This window comes from Phoca vitulina, unplaced genomic scaffold (genome assembly GCF_004348235.1).
Source record: "Phoca vitulina isolate PV1807 unplaced genomic scaffold, GSC_HSeal_1.0 scaffold45, whole genome shotgun sequence".
NCBI lineage: Eukaryota > Metazoa > Chordata > Mammalia > Carnivora > Phocidae > Phoca > Phoca vitulina.
The window spans coordinates 412,638-434,044 of record NW_022589748.1 but is presented as its reverse complement, the minus strand read 5'-3'; the positions used below and the strand labels follow the sequence as shown (position 1 = coordinate 434,044).

Genomic DNA, 21,407 nt, shown 5'->3' with positions numbered 1-21,407 from the left:
TTACTCTTTCTGGGCCTTGGTGTCCTGCATGCTGAGGACTTGGGGATGACTCAGAAATAACAAACAAAAGGATCACAGCAGAATCTAACAATCATAATGAAAAGGACCTTTTGGCTACCACCCTAGCACTTGTCTTACCAATCCATTTCTTGCTTTTCCTAGCTTTCTTACTTTTTCCTAGGGAAAGTCCTTCTCTCTGTACTCTGGTTTTGAGGTGCTCCATCTCCTGGATGTAGCCTTCTCTCTTTTGCCTTATCCTACCCAATACTGGGGAGTTTTGAGGTCGTCTTCCTTGATGGGCTGACCACTAGTGAAGCTTCCAAATGGCAGAACCAGGAAAAGCTGCAGCATCTTAGGGCAGGAAGAGGGTGAGGGGAAAAGGAGAAATGAGACTTCAACACGCACCTTATCATGCAGGGTCCAGCCAATATATTTCAAATAGCTGTCAGTGAGGAAAGATGTGCTGTAGCTTTGCATCCAAGACCCAATCTCCTCGATGCAGATAGCACGGATCTCAGGAAGGACATCCCTAGGCACAGACAGAGAAACTGACCCCCTATCACCTTCTTTCCAAACTCACTTTCCATCCTCCCACACATCTTCCTGCCATAGAAGAATCTATTTTCTTCACTAAATACCCTGCCCCATGCCTTTCATCTTCTCCTCCCAATGTAAATACATAAAAAATAAACATTTTCTGTCTGTAATACTGCATAAGATTATTGAGCGTATCCTCCTTGCCCCTTTTAAAACTGAACTGAAATTAGAAGTTAATTTAACTGTCGGCCAAACTTCCACTTGAAAAAAAAGATTAAATCAGCTGAAGAGTTCTGGAAAGGCAGAGGCTGAAATCTAGTTAAGAGTGAAAAAAATACGGATGCTATTTTTAACTTAATTCCACTAGTTCTTTTAAACGGTGTAAAACTCCCGTTTTTAGCACAGTGACACGGCAGGCTGGGCTAGGAAAAGGCCTGCCAAGTTGCATGTCCTTGGGAAAGCCCGCCTCTTGGCTCTTTGCTCTTGTCCTCTTAGGTCTCCAGTCCCAGGAAGATGTGGATGGGAAAGTCTTCTGCAAAGCTGGAGCAGAATAATATCAACAATGCCTTATTCTCTTATTTTCTCTCCCAAAAGAGCTTACAAGAGCCTTTGTAGTTGGGGATGAACTAAACCTTACTAATTCAAAACATCTGTTGTCAGAGTTTTTGCTCCAGCTGCATTAGCGCTAGGACTCACCAAATAACCAGGGTCAGGAGAGCGGCCTTGCTACTTTTACAGATTCTACAATCAAGGACCAGCTGCTTCAAAGAGGGGAGCCCATTGACTCACCTGTACCGATGCACAAAGACACCCCTGAAAAGGGCATTCATCATCCCCTCAATCTCCTCTTGATGCTCTTGGAGCTGGAGGACAGGGAGGAACAGGTCAATCTTTGTTGTGCCCCATTGGCATAAGACCACAGAAGTATAGTAAAGTATGACTTCCATCTACTTCTTATTTATTACAGGACACAGTCTGAACCCCTGAAAACCTTCTAATTCTAGAAGAAGCTATATAACCAACTAATGCCTCAGAGATCTCTTTGTGTTTTTGTAAAAAAATAATATTCCCCTCTGGGTCTGGTTATTCTGGCTATCTTTGGCTATTTACAGGAGCTAGCTGGTAGTTACATACGTTTTCGACTAACAACAGTTGAGAAAATGAATTTTTAATAAATGTAGTTTGACAGAAAAAGTAGAACTAGCAGAAAAAGAGAGGGAAGAGATTAGACCAGTGGTTCTCAACTGAGGCCCCTCGGGGGTCATTTAGCAACTTCTGAAAACAATTTTTTGGTGGTCACTCCTGGGAGGGGGCACTACTGCCATCTGGTGGATAGAGGCCAGGGATGCTGTTAAACATCCTGCAATGGCAAGACAACCTCCTGTGTCAATAGTGTCATTGTTGAGAAACCCTGGATTGGATGAATGATAAATATCAAGGAAGCAGAATGATAAGGAGAATTACAAGAACAACAAGGAAGCAGAATTATAAGAAAATGTTCTTTAAGACAACTGACCCTACCTCTTCAATAAATCAACATACTGGGAGGAAAATGGGGGAGGCAGAAGTTCTATATAAGATTAAAAGAGGCTTAAGAAATACAACAAATACAATGCATAATCCTTAATTAAATCCTGGTTGGAAATAATCAACTATAAAAACCATTTTGCAGACACATAGAGAAATTTAAATATGAATTGGGGTTAGAAAATATTAAGGATTATTAATATTTTTGAATGTGAAAATGGTATTGGGTTAATGTGGGGATAATTTTTTAGATGACTTTTTAAAATATTTTTGTAGAGTACATAGTTTAAGTCTTTAGGTGGAAATACCAGTATGTTTACAATTTACTATAAAATATCAAAAAAACAGATGAGGAAAATATGGTGAAATATTAGTTGTTAAATCTACATAATTTGTATACAGTGTTCACTCTACCAGTGTCCCTATTTCTCAGAATGTTTAGAAATTTTCATATTGAAAAGAAAAGGAAGGGGCGCCTGGATGGCTCAGTCGGTTTAGTGGCTGGCTCTTGATCTGACTCAGGTCAGGATCTCAGGATCCTGGGATAGAGCCCTGTGTCCAGGCTCTGTGCTCAGCAGGGAGTCTGCTGGAGGATTTTCTCTCCTCCTCCCCCCCACTTCCTCCCGCACGCGCATGCAGGCATGCACTCTCTCTCTCAAATAAGAAAAGGGGGGAGCCTGACTGGCTCAGTCAGTTAAGTGTCTGCCTTCAGCTCAGGTTATGATCCCAGGATCCTGGGATCCAGCCCCACCTCAGGCTCCCTGCTCAGTGGGGAGTCTGCTTCTCCCTCTCCCTCTGGCTGCTGCTCCCCCTGCTTGTGCGCTCACTTGGCGCGCACTCTGTCAAATAAATAAAATATTTAAAACAAATAAAAATAAAAAATGAAGAAAAGGAGAAAGAGGGATCGAAGGAAGGAGGAAAAGTGTGTCATCAGTACCAAATTCTACGGAAGTCTGGAGAAAGGAGATTGAAAAAAGGCCATTGACCACAGGGATTAGGAAGTCACTGGTTTGGAGAGAATAATTTCAAAGAAAAGCTAGGTAGCAAAAAAGGATTCAGTTGGAAATTAAGGAAGTAAGGAAATACTAAAAAGAAGGACAGAGATGGAATACTTCATAGAGAAGAAGAATAAAGGATCAAGGGCCCACAGACATTTATTTATACATGAAGAGCAGAAAACAGTGGGGAGGGAGCAATTAAAAACCAAAACCGAGGGTGCCTGGGTGGCTCAGTCAGTTGGGTGGCTGCCTTCAGCTCAGGTCATGATCCCGAGGGCCTGGGCTCCTTACTCATCGGGGGTCTACTTCTCCCTCTGCCCCTCCCCGTCCTCGTGCTCCCTCTCCCTCTCAAATAAAATCTTTAAAAAATATACAAAATAGGGGCGCCTGGGTGGCTCAGTCAGTTAAGCATCTGCCTTCGGCTCAGGTCATGATCCCAGGGTACTGGGATCGAGTCCCACATGGGGCTCCCTGCTCAGCGGGGCATCTGCTTGTCCCTCTGCCTGCCGCTCTGCCTACTTGTGCACTTGCACTCTCCCTGTCGAATAAAATCTTTACAAAATAAAAATAAAATAAATAAAAAATACAAAATAAATAAAAAATAAAAACCAAAAGAGAATAACCGATAAAACAAGAGCCTAGACAAGACAAATAAAAGATTCATGGTGGTAGACTCAGTTTAAGGCCTGAAACAAACCTTAAGTACATAAGGTTTAAGATCATACAGACACTGAAAATAGTGAGAGTGAGGAAAGAAGGTTTACCATGGAAGAGACCTTGGTGAGGGGTGGGAAACAGTCAGTTGGTGCAGTGACACATGGGGAGTCCTGCCAACCTCATGCTCGGGGAGTCTCAGACACTGCTGGAGAGTAGGGGGGAAATCAGTGTCTTGTGACAGACATAGCTGTTTGAAGGTTTAATCGATGTAAAAGATTTTGGTAGGGCTTATGTCATCCGGTGGTCTTTAAGTTTGAAAGGAAATAAAGCAAATACCTACTACGTGCCAGACTAGGCAATTCACTCACCATCTCATTTAATCTTCATAAAATGGTAGAATTATCCCCTTTTTAAAGAAAAGGAAACGGAAGCTTAGAGGTGACATAAGGCCACGGAACTAGTAGCTAATTGGAACAGAACAAACCCAGGAGTGACTGAAAGGCCTATCGCTTTCCAGTCCTTGAACAGTTGGCCTCCCTTGCCAGTGGCTGGCCTTTAACACTCCTGCGGTGACCTGCAGACTGTATACTTGACCAGGTCAAAAATTAACTGCCTGCACGAGATGCCAGCACAACACTTAAACACATTTCTGATAATGAATGTAGACAATAAAAACTAAGCCAAAGTGGAATTATAAAGAACTCTGAAATTTACTCTAAATTAGAAATAATTCATTGAGCTCACATTCCAGAAACAAGCACGCAATGACCTCTGACAGGATGGGTCTATTAAGACTGTTAGACTCCACTGTTCATGGCCTGAAAGGCTGCATAGGGGCCTGTGTCTTTCCAAAGAGAAGTGCTCGGGCACTGCTAAGACGGCCTACAGCAGCAGTGGATGGAAGCTGGGAGAAAGGGAAGGAAGAGGCAGGAAACACTTCTTACTTCTTTGCGTTTCTCCAACAGGCTCTCCAGCCGCTCAGGTGCTCTCTGTCCTGGCCCCTTATTTCGTTCAGCCTCATACTGTCGCTGATTATTGTCTTTGTGCAGACTCAGCTGAAGGGCAACTCCTACCAGGGAGGTCATTAGCTTCATGGCTTTGAGCCAGGAAAAACAAGAAAAGGGAATTATTACTTAGGTCAGAGGAACGAGGATAGGTTCAAAAAAGAAAAAAAAAGCTTCTTGTGGTTTCAGTGGGAAGAGGAGGAGGAAGCAGGAAGTGGGGCAGCTGGGGGAAAGCTACCATGGCTGCTGCCACCACTGCCACCAAAAAACAGAAGAGAAAGAAAAGAAAGGAAAAGGAAAGGAAAGGAAAGGAAAGGAAAAGAAAAAGGAAGGGCAGTAAAAATGAAAAGCTAGAGCAGGGTGACCCTAACATCTGAAGACTGACTGTTCTGGAGTGGACCTTTTTTTCTCTTTTTTGGCCTTCTTTTAATCCTTAGCATACTCCCAGCAGGTGAGCTATGAGAAAAAAGTTTAGGCTGAAAATTGTCACTATAATCTACCCTTTTCTATAATACCACTAGTGAGAAACTTGATTGAAGTGTAAGAAGACTGCCCTTGAAATAAAGAGCTAAGACAGAGGTAAGAAAGAAGATCCAGGACCAAAGAACAGAGGAAATCTCCCCAAGAACATTTATAGAGTAAAAGTGAGTGCTCACCCGCCAGGGTGCTAGTGTGACGGAAGGCACGGACTTGGGAGTCTGAGAGGCCGGTGAGCAGGGAGATGAGGTCGTCCATGGGGAAGCCGTCATAGAGAAGGCTATACTGGCACTGATAGACCAAGGTCTTCACAAATTCACAGAAGCTGCCCTGGAACTTCTTCCAGGATGGACCTGGTGCTGTCAGGGGATAGTCTCCTGAGTCCTACAGAAGGATTTATGAAAAGGATGAGAAAAGTATTATCAAGTCTATGAAGCCATAGGGACTCGGGATATCAAAACCCAATAGTATAGTAAAAATGTATCTCAGGTACACCTCATTTCCTGCTCTTCTGAACTCTAGAGGCATATTCAGATAACATCTATGGGTCCCTTTTACCCCCAAGAAATTAAACTCCTTCCAAAAGCTATCCCCTATTTCCCAAAATCAGAAAGAGGGGGATAATGGGCCTTATATTTTGAAATAAGAGTGGCAAGAGAATCCTAGTTGTCTTCCTCCACCTCATTAAACTGTTCTGTTAGGTGCCGGATGATCTCTGAGTTGGACATCTTCTTGAACATCTCGGGGGTCACATTGCCTGAGGAATGGAGGAGATGAGGTACTTAAGAGAAAAATAACAGGACACTGTGACCATTTGCATATACACCTGAAGATGAACTACGGAATACACTGAAAAGAGCTTAGGTGGGGAATAAGAAGACCTGAATCCTAGTCATAAAATCTGCTACCATCCAACTGTGTATCTGCTATAAAGCAAGCTCTCTAGAAAACCCAAGGAATCAAGCAATAGAAAGCAATGGAAAACAATGGTTTAAAATAAATCCAAATGGGCCATCTGGTTTGCTCAGTCAGTAAAGCATGTGACTCTTGATCTCAAGATAGTGAGTTCAAGCCCCACGCTGGGTGTGGAGCCTACTTTAAAAATAAATAAATAAATAAAGCAATAAAGCTACACAAATTCTGGATTCTTATAATACAACCTGCCTGAAATTATCTTGCCCCAATAAATTAGGTCATGACCTCTGGGGATCTGGGGGCCCACAGCTTCAATGGAGAAATATGGAAGGAAATGGCTAAGGAAATAAGGAATAATAAAAAATTATCTCATCTAGAGAAAGGACGACTGAAAGATGTCTAATGGTCTATTTTCAAATTTGTGAATATCATCTTCATCACATTAGTGTGATTAGTTATTTTTCCCCAAAGGGTCTTAGCTCCAAACCAACATAGTTCCCTAACTGGATCACTTACCTATTTACCAATCTACAATGTAGTCGAATCAGTGAAACTTTTTTTATGTTTTACTTTCTCCCTTTATTTAGAAAATAACTAGTCCCGCTCATCTAAATGTAGCAAAAGTTTCATAACACAGGAGTAAAGGGCTAGGGATCACAAAGGGGTAGGAATTTCCTCACCTTTACATCCACAAGATCGGATGAAAAAGTTAACGAGCTCCAGGAATCCTGCATCCTGGTCTTGCTTGTAGCTATCCAGCCACTCATCCACCAAAGACTAGGAAAACAAGGTGGATGATTTCTATTTCTGGCACTATGACAGACTGGAAATCCTGTATGATTGTCCCAACTGAAACAGCTAAACTTCCGATTAAAATATTAAAAACATGTTTTAAAATGTATTGCTGAACTGGAATGAAAAGCAGAATTCCATATAGGCCAAAAATGAAGTGAAGGTAGCAATCCTGGGAGATAAGAAAGCTGATTTTTGCCCTGGGGTTCTATTTAACACTGGAAATCCTGACTTTCTGTCTAGATAGCTGCATGGAATGCAGAGCATAAGATATAGAGCCTTTGGGTTTTCCATTCACTGGAATGAAAAGTAGAATTCCATATAGGCCAAAAATGAAGTGAAGGTAGCAATCCTGGGAGATAAGAAAGCTGATTTTTACCCTGGGGTTCTATCTAACACTGGAAATCCTGACTTTCTGTCCAGACAGCTGCATGGAATGCAGAGCATAAGATATAGAGCCTTTGGGTTTTCCAAGAGAGGTCCAAAGGGAGGCTCCTGCAATAAACCTAGGTGCTGGAAAAAGTCACATCATGGAAGCAGGAATAAGAAATGAACCTACAGGTCAGACGGGGACAGCAAGAAAACTAGCCTGTTATGACTAGTATAGGGTGAAGGGGGGAAAAAAAAGAATTCTCCCTTGAGACTTCATAACCATAAGCCAGCTCTCAGGTCAGGTCTAGATTTGCAGTCCAGATCCATACTTCCTATACAATCAGAATACTCTCAATCAGAGAATTTAATTCAAAGTGATTCTGGAATGTCCCCAGTCAACTACCGGAAGGAAATGCAGATTCCACTCTTAAAAACCCACCTTTAACCCAGGGCCCAAAGAATTCCAACATACAGAGCTCCAAGAAAAATGAGGAGCTCACAGTGAAACTTAGTAAAGAAATAAGGCACTGAAAATAAGACTTAGCAGGAAAAAAACAGAATTACATTCACAGACTTCAAACATTAAAGTTATTACAGATTATATATGATCCTATGAATAGAGAAATAAAAGTTTTAAAGAAGCAAAGAACAATAAATTTTGAAAAAGGGCCAAAAAAATCTATAGAAAAATATAATAAAATTTAAACTTCAATGAACGGATTAAAAGCAGATTAGACACAGTAAAACAAAAAATGAGTGAACTGGAAGATTAAATCAAAGATATTATCCAAAATTCAGCCTGGAGAGACTAACAGAAATATTGATAGAGCTATTAAGAGACATGGAGAATAGAGTGACAAGTTCTAATTGATGTCTAATTGAATTGCAGAAGAAGATACTAGAATGACAAAGAGGCAATATCTGAAAGGGACTGTCCACAGTTGTTGAAAGACACCAATCTTCAGAGCCTAGATGCCAATAGATTTCAAACATGCCAAATAAAAAGGAAATTTACACCTTAAAAAGGATTTGCATGTAACACAAACAAAACAATTTACAAATTAGATCTGCACAAATACATCAGCCCCTAGCCATCTATGGCTCTTAAAACTAAATCAAATAAAAATTAAAAATCCAGTTCCTCAGTCACACCAGTCACATTTGAAGTACTCAGTAGCCACATGTGGCTAGTGAATACTATACTAAATGATGATATATAACATTTCCATCATTACAAAATGTTGTATTAGACAGTGCTAACTTAGACTGACAGCTCACTTTCAGCAGCAATAGGGAAGTTAGAATAATCTTTTCAATGTGCTGAGAGAGAAAAATATATTAGAAGTCTATACCCTTTCAAGACTTTTCAATAACCTTTCAAGAACAAGAGTAAAAAACATTTCATACAAGCAAACAAAAAAAATTAGTTTGTTAGTAAACTCGACCTAAAGGAAATTTTAAAGGATACACTTTGAAGAAGTGGGTGAATTTGTATGAAAGATTTGAGAAGCAATGATTAGCCAAATGATAAAAATGTAAGTAAATACAAACACTGTATAAAACAGTAATGTCTAATTTGTTGGAAGAAGGGACATAGACTAGTGTTAACTAAAACATTACAAGACAGTATGAAAACTGGAAGGGGCAATTAGAATTAAAGTGTGCTTGGGTCCTTATAGAAGACAGAAATCCAGGGGGACCTGGGTGTCTCAGTCGGTTAAGTGTCTGCCTTCGGCTCAGGTCATGATCCCGGGGTCCTGGGATAGAGCCCCCGTCGGGCTCCCTGCTCAGTGGGGAGTCTACTTCTCCCTCTCCCTCTGCCCCTCCCTGCCCACTCATGCTCACTCTCTCTCTCTCTCTCAATAAATAAAATCTTTAAAAAAAAAAAAAAGAAATCCAGGGGTGCCTGGGTGGCTCAGTTGGTTGGGCGACTGCCTTCGGCTCAGGTCATGATCCTGGAGTCCCAGGATCGAGTCCCGCATCGGGCTCCCTGTTCAGCAGGGAGTCTGCTTCTCCCTCTGACCCTCCCCCCTCTCATGCTCTATCTCATTCTCTCTCTCAAATAAATGAAAAAAAAAAAAGAAATCCAAAACCAAGCAAAGAGAGGAGAAAAAGAAACAAAAAATATAAAGTGGAAGCACATAAAATGATAGAAATAAATTCGTATGTATCCACAGTGATAATAAATGTAAATGAATCAAACTCTCTTGTTAAAGTAGAGATTAACAGAATGGATTAAAGAACGTAATCTAGATATAAACTACACGCAGGAGATAAGACTCCAGACATACACGGAAAGATTGAAGGTAAAAAGATAAAAGGAGGGGAGCCTGGCTGACTCAGTCAATAGAGCATGGAACTCTTGATCTCAGGGTTGTGAATTCGAGCCCCAGGTGGGGTGGAGAGATTACTTAAAAATTAGAAAAAAAAAGGTATTAGGCAAATGCTAACTAAAAATAAAGTTAACGTAGATGTAATAACCAACAATTTTTTGTCTTAAAATATAAAAAATGACGATATATAACAAAAGTTCAATTTACTAGGCAACAAATGCTCAAAATACTTTAGGCAAAGATAGGCACGAATACAAAAATAGTAACTAAAAAGATCATCTTTGTGGATTTTAATACATCTCTCTGTAATTGACAGACTACACCAAAACCAAACAAAAAAACCCAAAACCTAGAGAAATATCAAAGGAGTATCACATTTAACACTTTTGATCTCACACAAGAGAACACTCTATACAACAAATGGAGAACACACACCTTCTTTGAGCACATGTGAAATAGTTTTGGAAATGAACTACATGCTAAGTCATAAAGCTAGTCTCCCTAAGCTTCAAAGACCACATTTTCTGACTACAATGTAATCAAGTTAGAAAACAATAACAAAAATATAAAAACTCCTTATGTGTGAAAATCTAAAACTGTTCTAGAAACTATAAAAATCTACATTACACATCAATATAACTACATCTCAAATAATCAAAAGAAATCACAGAAAACTATATAAAAATGGTTCATTTATTTAAAGAACATATTCATTAGTGACAAAAGTATAAGGAAAGACAATGGAATGATTAACAGAAAATTTACTCTAGTGGTTATCTCTGGGTGGTGAGGGACTGTGTGGGCTGGATGGAGAGAAGATATACTATGGCACTATTAATGTTTCTTGAGCTGAGACTAGAGATCTGGGTGATTATTCAAATTTTTAAAAACTATATATGAGCCTTCTACACTTTTAGATAACAGAATTACAATAAAATTATGGAAAAAATGCAGGGAAGAGGAAAAAGAATTAGGTATAACTGTTAAAATGGAGCTAAAGAGTGACAAGGGTGAACAAGTTGCCACCCACATGCATGATTTCTCTCCAGATTATCTAATGCCACTGCTTGCCTCCTCCATCCCGATTAGTAAAAGTAAAATCTATCCTATTCTGTGATACTTTTAAGAAAGGAGGATTCTCTCACATCCAAGGTCTCCCTTACATCATTCCAAAGATTTACTCCATGGTCTTATCTCTCTTTCCTCATACAGGTTATACTCCCTACATCATCCATATTAAATCAATTTTGTAAACATTTGTCCTTATCTTTCTACAACAGGTAAGATATGTATCAAGAAACAGAGGGTGAGACACTGTTTTACCTGCATGTCACTTTTGGCAGCTTTCACAGCATCAAAGAGATCACTGGGTGGTAGCTCTGAGTCTTTCTGGCCATGACCACGTACCATTCGGGACCCCTTCTTTGGATGTTTTGCTACCTAGTAAGTATAAAGAGATCAGAAATATTTTTAAAACGTCAAAGTGATATTAACAGTCTCATCACTGTCATACAAGTAGGCTTAAGCTGCCAATTTCACAGCAGAATTTGAGTTACTGAGATCTAAAATAACTGATTTTTACACTGTGAACTTTATTATTTCTAACTTTTTCTCCTTTTAAAAAGTCCCTTAAGCCCATTCTTTTTCCTCTATTCTTAATACCCTTCTTTTATTCTTTTCTCTTCAAAATTTGCCTTCCTCCTACTTCTGTCCCTTAACACTCTCTAAATTTTGCCCTTTCATCAAACATATTACCTGAGCCTTTTCTAGATTTTCGTTTTGTTTGGGTTTTGGGGTTTTTTGTTTGTTTTTGCTGCTTCCCAGACTAGGTTCAAAAGCAAAACGAAACTGACTGACTCACTGGGGTTGTTTTGAGTGGTCGTTTTGCTGCTCTCTTCTTCACGCTGTGTCTCAGGCTATCTTCAAAGTCACTGCCTTCATCAGCTGATAAAGAATCACTATCCCTATGAGAGAGTGTGGTTCTCCTTAGATACACAACCCCAGTCCCTCCATATAAAATGGCAAATAAATGATAATTTCTTTTTCTGTAACTGTAAACCCCTTCTCCGTGAGAAAAATATATTCAGATTTTTTTTTTAAAGAGGAGGTTTACTTTAACAGGGAGTAGAGACAGAATCTTAAAGGAAAACTTTCACTTGAAGAAAGCAGTGAAGATGTAAAATGAAAACTGGAGTGGGTAAAGGGCAACCCCTTCCTAATATTCTCTCTGAATAAGAAAATCAAATGAGGGCGCCTGGGTGGCTCAGTCGTTAAGCGTCTGCCTTCAGCTCAGGTCATGATCTCAGGGTCCTGGGATCAAGTCCCACATCGGGCTCCCTGCTCCGTGGGAAGCCTGCTTCTCCCTCTCCCACTCCCCCTGCTTGTGTTCCCTCTCTCGCTGTGTCTCTCTCTGTTGAAAAATAAATAAAATCTTTAAAAAAAAAAAAAAAAGAAAAGAAAATGATATTCACTTAAGCAGGGAGAGGGATCACTGCTGTGGAGAAAAATCAGCGTGGCTTAGGAAGTCACACATTACTTATACATAAACTGGAGATTAATATATGCCTAGAGTTAAATTTCACCCCTTGAAACAAGTTCACAAGTGTTATCAATCAGAGTTAAGTTTATAACATAGATAAAATCTGGTCCCAAACAGTAGCACTGAGAGAAAGGTGTCAGAGGAAGCCAATTAAAAAATAACCAGGAGAGGGGTGCCTGGGTGGCTCAGTTGGTTGAGCAGCTGCCTTCGGCTCAGGTCGTCCATCCCAGGGCCCTGGGATCAAGCTCCATGTCAGGCTTTGTGCTCAGCGGGGAGCCTGCTTCTCACTCTCCCTCTGCCTGCCTGTCTGCTTACTTGTGATCTCTCTGTCAAATAAATAAAATCTTAAAAAAAAAAGTTAAAAAAAAATAACCAGGAGATAAATCATATCTTGTAGGAGGTTATTTTTTTCCTGGAAAAATAAAAAAAGATATTACTATAACCTTCACAAAGCAAGCTCATAGATAAGGATAGACCAATCTGTTTATAAAATCCCTAAATAAAGGAACATCACACACCAACTAACAAGTATATACTATTTGTTAGGAAACAAAGAACTCTTTACTTCTTCCCCCATCTCCCCACTCCCGACAGAGGTTATACATGCTGAATATACAAATGTATTCAAGAAAGGTTTGGATGAGCTGGATGATGGATTTCGAAGAAGATGTATTTTTTTTTTGGTGCCTACAACATGCAGGGCAGGAAAGAGAAAAACAAACCCAAAACCAGCCAGCAGAGCTGGAAAGGGTCACTGTTCTGAACCAGTAAGCTTATGTTCTCAGAGAGTCACAGGCAGACAGAGGGGAAAGCTACCCGCACTGCTGGAGAAAGCCAGACAACGCAACAAGTTCTCACCAACTCCACTCACCCCTGTGAAGCCTGGTCCGAGTCCCTTTCACCATAGGGCACACTGACAGATGAACTAGAGGATGCAGACATGCCCCTCTGTACACCACCTGCTGCTCTCTGCAGCGGGGAGGACACACTGCTTGGGGAGGAGGAGGACCGCAGAGTAGGCATGCTGGTCCAGCTGCGGAAGAAAAAGAGGAAAGGGCCTCTACCCACCACATCTCCAGCCTCAGCTCCAACCATGCCCTTTCTTTACAAGGGGACTGCTCTGCAACTCGGGGTTGGGGTGTGGACGCCCCCCCCAAAAAAAGGACAAGAGTCGTGCCCTAAGACACCACGGCCCCATGGACGTGGGTTGGGAGTCGCTCTCCAGCGCCACAGCAAAACGCACCCCAGAGCCGCTTAAAGCAGATCTTTCCCTGCAGGCGTCCAAGCGTCGACTGCATGGTGCAAGGGGACCAGCTCGCTCATGTTACAAATAAAAACCCTCAAAACAAAAAAGGACCCACTCCTTCATTTTCAGGCTGGAGCCTGATTCCACATTGAAGAGAATGGGAAGCGCTTAACGGGGCCGCAGCCGCCATTAGAACAGGACCAGAAACGCTGAAGGAATAAAGACAAATTCGCGTTCTCCGTTTTTCCAAAAGATGGTATCTCTGACAAGATCCCGGGGTAAGTGGGCTGAGGGGCTTCCTAACCGTTGAAAAGAGTGATTATCAGTCTCTTGGGGGCTGGGGCTTGGGGTTCCTGGCCTCTCTGGAGAAAACCACTGAGGCATGGAGGAGGGCGGTTCCTCTCTCAGGGCTGGGAGTGCGGGGAGAGGGCGTATTCTTGGGTCCAAGAGGAGCCTCACTGTCTGAACCCGGAACAGCGACGTCTGGTTGGGCAGGGATGAGGAAAGATCACTGCCTCGGGTCCCTCGGGGTTCTGTAGTCACCCCACCTCCAGGACAGGCGCCGGCTGCTTCTCTTGCGGTGGTGGAAGAATCCAGAAAAACGCGGGAAGGCACGAGGCACGTTGTGCGCAGGCGCGAGCTCAACGGCCCGTCCCACTGCTGGTAATTGTCGCGAGGCTTGGGCGTGCGCGAGCTCGTGCTCACCACGTTCCAGTCACGCTGCTCGGGCAGCCTCGTGCGGGCACAAGCTTTCCGGCGTGCCGCCCCTTCACGTGGGCTCGGGCGCGCGGACAGCCTACTTTAGCCCTTCTCCACCCAGGTCCCGCCCCTTCTGCCCCCAATTTCTCCCTCCATTGGCCGGGCTTCGCACTAGACTAGTTGTAGCCCCTTCACTCTGGCTTCTCAACTGCCATAGGCTAGGTTCCACCCAGGCCCCGCCTTTCGAATCGGATAGCCACGCCCCCAAGAAAGGCTACGCCCCTCCCCCACCAGCCTCCTTAGTTCCGCCGAGTCCCGCCCCCCTGCCGAGCTTCCCCACTACATTGGCTTAATTTCTCCCTAGGCCCCGCCCCTGAGGCCCGCTACTTACCATCATTGGCGGGGCCCCGCCTCGGGCCCCGCCCCCTGTCCGGCTCCCGGCTCCCATTGTCTCCGCAGATGCCGCTTGGTCCAGCTATCGTGCTCGGTGTTCAGTTTTCCGAGGTCGCGCTCTTTCTCTGCCCCGCGGAGAGGTCCCGCGGCAGAGAATCGGCTTCCCGAGTTCGGGCTGCTCTTTCTTTCTTAGGACACACTTTGCTGAACCAGGGCGGCAGCAGCTATGTCCGCTCTGCGATCTCTTCTGCTTCTGCTGCTGTCTCTGTGTCCCGGTCCTGGTCCTGGACCCGGGAGCGAGGCAAAGGTCACCCGGAGTTGCGTTGAGACCCGGCAGGTGCTGGGGGCCCGGGGATATAGCTTAAGCCTACTCCCTCCCGCCCTGATCTCAGGTGAGGAGAAAGAGGAAGACTAGAGAATTGGGGGCGAGGGAGGGGGGCGGGGGCGGCTCCTCCCCAGTCCACAATAACTCTCCTCCCTTTCAGAATGACCGTTATAATAATCTTTTCATGCCATAGTCATGCCAATAATATCTCTTCTGAACTTACTTACCAGGATCACAATAAGCCTCCCGTTCACATAATAGGTTTCTTACTCCACCCCCACCCTAGGAATCCTGTTCGAGTAATTAGCACCCCCTCTGTATTTCATTCTTCACAGCTCAATTTGTTCCCATCGCTATTTCTAAGAGCCCCTTCAGTGATAACACTTTATTGCTTACCTAGTAACCCCACCCCTCCAAACCCCATTCTTCCCATAGATGCTGTCCTGTAAGTCCTTAGAGGCCTGCAGTGTGGGATGTTGGGGAGGGTCACCTAAGGACACTGATCACTAATTTGGCTCATTACTATTTGATCCCTTAACTAATGCCAGTGGACTCGAGATGGGTGAGGGTACAATAAGGAGGGGATAGGGTCAGGTGGGGTGAGGGAGAGACAATAGAAAAGAGAGCAGACAGGTAGAAGAGAAAGGATAGCCCCCTAGACAGACGGAAAAAGGAAAGAATTTCATGATAGCATTCTCCCTCCTTCCATTCTTCTGTGTCTCCTCTGTCCAGGTGAGCACCTCCGGATCTGTCCCCAGGAATACACCTGCTGTTCCAGTGAGATAGAGCAGAGGCTGACTTGGGAGACTGAGACCACCTTCCGAGGCCTGGTGGAGGAGAGCAGCTCATTCCTGGTTCACACACTGGCTTCCTGGCACAGAAAATTTGATGGTGAGGACTGGGGTCCCCAAACCTGGCCTCACACCTCCTCTCTGTGCTCATGACCCCAGCAAACATCCTGCCTTAGCCCCCTTCCATCACCACCCCCAGATTCTCTCCAGGGTCGCCCCCCCCCCCCCCCCAGTATTCTCAGGTCTCTAAGAGTTCCTGAGGCTCTAGCTTACTTTTCTCTTGTCCCTCCATCCCCATCTCTTCCTGCCTCCACCCTTTCAATTTTCCATTCTCTGAACTCACTCCACCTCACACTCCTTTCTCCACATTTGCCACAGACCTTTTTCGGGAGATACTCTTGTCATCTGAGCGCTCTCTGGCCCTGCTCTTCCACCACTCCTTCGGCCGCCTGTATTCCCAGCACGCCCCTGTATTCAGTGGCCTGTTCTCTCGGCTGCGGGACTACTATGAGAGGTCCGGTGAGGGGTTAGATGACGCTTTGGTGGATTTCTGGGCACAGCTCCTGGAGAGATTGTTCCCCCTGCTGCATCCACAGTACACCTTCTCCCCCGACTACCTGTTTTGCCTCACTCGCCTCGCCTCCTCTGCTGATGACTCTCTGAAGCCTTTCGGGGATGCACCCCACCGCCTCCACCTGCAGGTGAGAGGCCCCAAAGCCTGAGCTTCAGCCACCTCTGACCTGGTGACCTCTGAGCTGTGCACCACTCACCCTAACTCCCCTCTCATGCCCCAGTCACCCCTGACCTGGTGATCTCCCCAATCCTGCATGGCAGCCATCTCTGACCTGGTGACCCCTATCTTGAGCCCCAGTCCCCTCTGCCTGACCCCATGCTCTTTGGCCTCCTTTAATTGGGTACCCCCTCATTCTCATTCTGCGCCCTAGTTGCATACAAATTCCTAACCCACTCACCTGCTCTTGGCCCCCAGACACCTTTCTGCTAATTGCTCCCTAATCCTAATATCTTGACTTCCTGTGGTTCAACTAACCATGAATTAGGCACTTAATAGTTGAGACGGACTTTCATTTACAGTATCTCATTTAACTGTTGTAGTAACTTTTTGAGATAGATAGTGGTATTCCTATTTTACAGATAAGAAAACTGAGCCTCCCAGAAGTTAGGGTTTCACAGCCAGTAAGTGGTAGAGGTGTATCTTACACCCAGGTCTTCTGTCTTTAAGTTCAGTGTTTGTTCTGATATGCCATCCTTCTGTCGCCAAGCCCTATAAAACACAAACCCTCCATTTCTTCCCAAACCCAGCTCCCCTTTATCCTTCTAGACTATAATTCCTTTGAATATAGTTCAAGGAATTATATTCCTTGAACCTGCTTCCTTGTACCACCTGACACTCCTAACAACCCCACCATAACTCCACACACCTAACCCCCACTGCTTGTGCCCTTGGTGCAGTCTCTTGTCTCCAGTCTTGACTGAACCATGACTGACCCTATGGTTTCTCTCACCTTCTTTCCCCTACCCCAGATAACCCGGGCCCTGGTGGCTGCCCGGGCCTTTATCCAGGGCCTGGAGACCGGAAGAGATGTGGTCAGCGAAACACTTAAGGTTAGAGGGGGCCTGAGTGTGGGCAGGGCCCAGGGAGGGAGAGGCAGAAGTAAGAAAGGCCCTATGAGGAAGAGTCAGGTGCCAGCTGGAGAGGTCCAGGGCCTTCCCATATCAGCCCTGAGGCCCCAGTATCCAGGGTAAAGCAGGAAGGAGGGGGGCAGGAGTGGAATCTCCCTTGTGTCATGATCCATGACCTCCTCCCATTATCTGACCCTCTTTTGCTCTCTGATGCCCCTTGACCCCTGCAGCCTCTGGTGGTCTGCTCATCTCCATAGCAGCCTGAGATTGAAGTACTGCCTCCACCATCCCCCCCCCCCCCCCCCCCCCTCCCCCCCCCCCCCCCCACGTCTCCCCCCCCCCCCCCCCCCCCCCCCCCCCCCGCCCGCCATTTCCCACAGGACCCCTCCATGGCTCCCCCTTCCCTGCTTCTGAAGGCCAGATTCCTGCCTTGGCCTTCAAAGCCCTCTCTTCACCACCCATTTTCTCCCTGACCTCCCAGCTTTACCTCCTGCATCCGCAGTCTCTTCACTTCTCAACCACGATGGCCTCTCTCTTCTTGAACCTTTTCTCAGACCGCTCTCCCCACTGCCTCTCTAATTCCATCACCCACCCCCCCCAAGAAGGAGGTATCTGTAGCCTGGCCCCTGGGAAACTTCCTTATCAGATCTGTGGCAGTCTTCAGGTCTTACCTGATGCCACATGGGGTCACTAACCCTAGACATTCACATCCAGCTCTCCACAGAGAGCCTGGGGAAGGTGAGGTGGAGTATTTGATTTCTCTCTGTCCAGCACCAAGCTTGGCTGAGTGCAGCCACTGTGTTTGTGAATGACAAGTCCTGCTGTCTGCCCCCAGGTGCCCATGTCTGAAGGCTGCAGGCGGGCTGTGATGCGTCTGACTGGCTGCCCCCTTTGTCGGGGCATCCCCTCGCTGCCACCCTGCCGGGGCTTCTGCCTCAATGTGGCCAATGGCTGTCTCCGCAGCCACGGACTGGATCCTGACTGGGGGGCCTATCTGGGTGAGGGGATTCAGGAGGGCCTGGGAGGGCTGTTTGTGTTTGGGATGCCTTGGGGTGGACTGGGGAGGGAGTTTTAAACCTTACGGAGTTGAGAGACTATTCTCATGTGAGTTTCTCCTATCCAACACCTTGTTGCTTCCCTCCAAGACCCAGGTCAGGATTTGTGGGAGCATCACAGTCCCTCATGACACCCTTTCTCTTTCTTCCCCTCCTTCAAGATGGTCTCCTGTTCCTGGCTGAGAAGCTCCAGGGCTCTTTTTCTTTTGAGCTGGCAGCTCAGTCCATTGGGGTGAGGATCTCAGAAGCTTTGATGTATCTGCAGGAAAACAGTGTGGCAGTGTCAGCCCAGGTACAGGGGCCATGAGAAGGGTGGGAGTGTCAGCCTGAGGAGGGGGAAAGACAGTGCAGGGAGGGTGTTGGAGTACAGGAGAGAGATGAGTGGAGCTGAGGGTCTGGAGTGGGGGGACAGTGTGGGGTGTCAGGGAGACTGGGGTGTTGGAGTGGGGACACTGTGTGGTTCTCATCGCAGGATGACTAGGGGGATCCTCTTCCTTGTGCCTTAGGTGTTTCAGCAATGTGGCAACCCCCAACGGGTACAAGGCCGCACCCGCCGAGCCCCAGCCCCCCGGGAAGAGGTGGGACGCCTCTGGACCTCGGCGGGAGCGGTGGGGGCAGCAGGGGTGCCAGGGACGGAGGAGAGGCCCACGACGCCTGGGAGCACCAGCCTGAACCGCCTGGTGAGTGGGGGGCAGAGAGGGGGCGGCGGCGGGGGGCGGGGGGGCGGATACGGGTAGTGGGGGGCGCGTGCTCCAGCCCAGCCGCGCTCTCTGTTCGCCCAGGTGTGGGAGCTCCGCGAGCGGCTGGGCCGGGTGAGGGGCTTCTGGGCCGGGCTGCCTCTGGCGGTGTGCGGGGACCCCCGCATGGCAGCAGACATCTCGAAGGAGGCGGCGCCCTGCTGGACCGGAGCTGGGCGGGGCCGGTGAGACCGGACGGCGGCGGGCGGGCCGGGCGCGGGGCGGGCGGGTCGGGGCCGGGCGGGAGCCTTCGGGGCTGCTCTGCCCGCAGGTACTTGTCGCCCGTGGTCGGGGTCTCCGCGTCCGAGCAGCTCGACAACCCAGAGCTGGACAAGGAAGACTCGAGCACCGACCTCCAGACGCGGAGGCGGCGGCTGCAGCTCCGGGCAGCGACGACCAGGATGAGGGTGGCCGCGCTGGGACGCGACGTGGAACTGGACGACTGGGGTGAGAACCCCGGGCGCCCCGAGCGCTTCGCCCCTCCCGGCTTTCTGCGATCCGACCCGGCCCCGCCCACTGCCTTCTGAGCCCCTCCCCTCGCATCTTTACTCATTCATTACTTTCCTCCTTTTTTGAACACGCCTTTATTGAACGTTTACCTCAAAGTTGAGTGGTAGAAGACCCATGGCAGGGTCTCCATCCTTGAGTTCACGACCCAGTGGGAAGACACCAAAACACTCTTACATAACAGTGGGAAGCCTCTTAGATCGAGCAAAGGGTGTGGGTTGTTGGGGAGGGCTTGCAACCTGGGGGAGGTGGGGAAGCTGGGTGGGGGGCCATTGGGCTGGCTCCCAGGATAGAGTTTGCCGGAGAAGCAAGGCACAGACAGTGTTTTTGTTTTTTCTCATCATCTGTTTGTCCATCTCTGTCTCGCATTGTCTCTCCTTCAACACCCCTCTTTCTGTCTGCTTGCTGCTTCTGTGTGCGTCTGTTTTGTCTTTTCCTGTGTATCCTCTCTCCCCATCTCTCTCTCTCTTCTGTCTCTGTCTCATTGTCTCTTTTCTTCTCTCATTCCTGCATCTGTCTGACCTCTCCCCTCCCCTTCCTGTCACTCACTTTCTCCCTCTTCCCAATCTCCATCTATCTACCTGTGTCTCTCTCCCATCTCTTCTGTTTTTATTTTTTAAAGATATTTATTTATTTATTTATTTGAGAGAGTGAGAGAGAGCAGAATGAGCGAGAGCACAGTGGGAGGGGGGAGAGGCAGAGGGAGAGGGAGAATCAGGCTACCCGCTGAGGAGGGAGCCGATGCGGGGCTTGATGTGGGGCTTGATGTGGGGCTTGATGCGGGGCTCGATGTGGGGCTCGATGCGGGGCTCCATCCCAGGACCCTGAGCCGAAGGCAGACACTTAACCAACTGAGCCACCCACATGCCCCATCTCCTTTCTGTTTTTAATCTTAAATTCTCTTGTCTCTCTCCCCGCTCCCCCTCACTGTGTCTGTCTCCCACTGCCTCTCTTTCTCAACCCTGTCTCTGATCCTTTCCTTCCTGCAGATGAAGACGCCAGTGGTTCTGGAGAGGGACAGCACTATGCAGATGACTGGATGGCTGGGGCAGCAGCTGTGGCCCCCCCAGCCAGGCTGCCTCGCCCTCCTCGAAGGGATGTTAGTGGGGGCAAGGGAGGAGGTGTCCTTGTCCGCCACAACCAGGGCAGGAGCAGGACTGGGGGGACATCTGTTGGTTTTCACACCCAACCCATCCTCATTCTCTTCCTCTCAGCCCTGGCCCTGCTTGGACCAAGATAACAGGGGAGGGGTGCCCTAGCATCAGAAGGGTTCATGGCCCTTCCCCTCCTCCCCCCTGCCCTTCAGCTGGGTCTGGGGAGGAGTTGAAGGGGGATGCAGAGAGGTAGAGAAAGGGACTTTTTGGGTGAATGGCTGGGGCCCCAAATCCAGGAGATTACCATTGGTGGGTTGGGGGTGGGTGGGTGGGTGGGTGGGTGTTCACAATATTTATTTTTTCATTTACAATCTGGGGAGGAGGGAGCTGGGGGTATTTATTTAGGAAGGAGGTGTACTCACCAACCAAGCCTCTATGTTGGGCCAGTTGTCAGCCCCAACAAGGAAAAAGGGAGGAGTTTTAGAGTTGCCATTGGGGGTGGGGTTTGAAAGAAGCTGGAAGTGGGGAGGGGTGGGGCACCTGGGCTCAAAGGGACAAAGCTGGGTGCCGATAGGGTGCAGGGCAGGGGACAAGGGTATGTGAATAAGGTCAAGATCTGTGGGCCTGGTTTCTATGGAGTTTTCTCAGTATCAATTTCTTAAACTAAAATACCAAAAAGAAAAAAAAGAGCTCATCTCATGATCTCTGTCATCCACATCCTTCACAAGCTTCCACACTTCATGCTTCAGTGTTGGATTCAGTGTTTAT

General features: G+C 46.8%; 2 protein-coding genes across 2 annotated transcripts in view; one reads left to right on the top strand and one right to left on the bottom strand.

Annotated features, from left to right (window-relative positions):
* The window catches only part of STAG3 (stromal antigen 3), a 28,094-nt gene extending 14,920 nt beyond the window's left edge, over positions 1-13,174 (bottom strand). Inside the window, exons 1-9 of the mRNA XM_032430669.1 lie at positions 13,023-13,174; positions 11,474-11,576; positions 10,936-11,052; positions 6,796-6,892; positions 5,881-5,957; positions 5,380-5,584; positions 4,664-4,815; positions 1,327-1,400; positions 406-529 (exon numbers count right to left, since the gene is read on the bottom strand). Of these exons, the coding sequence (XP_032286560.1) occupies positions 406-529; positions 1,327-1,400; positions 4,664-4,815; positions 5,380-5,584; positions 5,881-5,957; positions 6,796-6,892; positions 10,936-11,052; positions 11,474-11,576; positions 13,023-13,174 (1,101 nt within the window). The remainder of the gene's footprint in view (positions 1-405; positions 530-1,326; positions 1,401-4,663; positions 4,816-5,379; positions 5,585-5,880; positions 5,958-6,795; positions 6,893-10,935; positions 11,053-11,473; positions 11,577-13,022) is intronic.
* Positions 13,175-14,540: 1,366 nt separating this feature from the next.
* On the top strand, positions 14,541-20,929 carry GPC2 (glypican 2). The gene is made up of 10 exons (XM_032431036.1): positions 14,541-14,881; positions 15,547-15,705; positions 15,984-16,306; positions 17,148-17,228; positions 18,082-18,244; positions 18,463-18,593; positions 18,808-18,981; positions 19,084-19,223; positions 19,310-19,485; positions 20,535-20,929. Exons 1-10 carry the CDS (start codon positions 14,716-14,718, stop codon positions 20,783-20,785), a joined length of 1,764 nt encoding a protein of 587 aa, XP_032286927.1. The 5' UTR covers positions 14,541-14,715; the 3' UTR covers positions 20,786-20,929.
* The last annotated feature ends 478 nt before the right edge of the window (positions 20,930-21,407 follow it).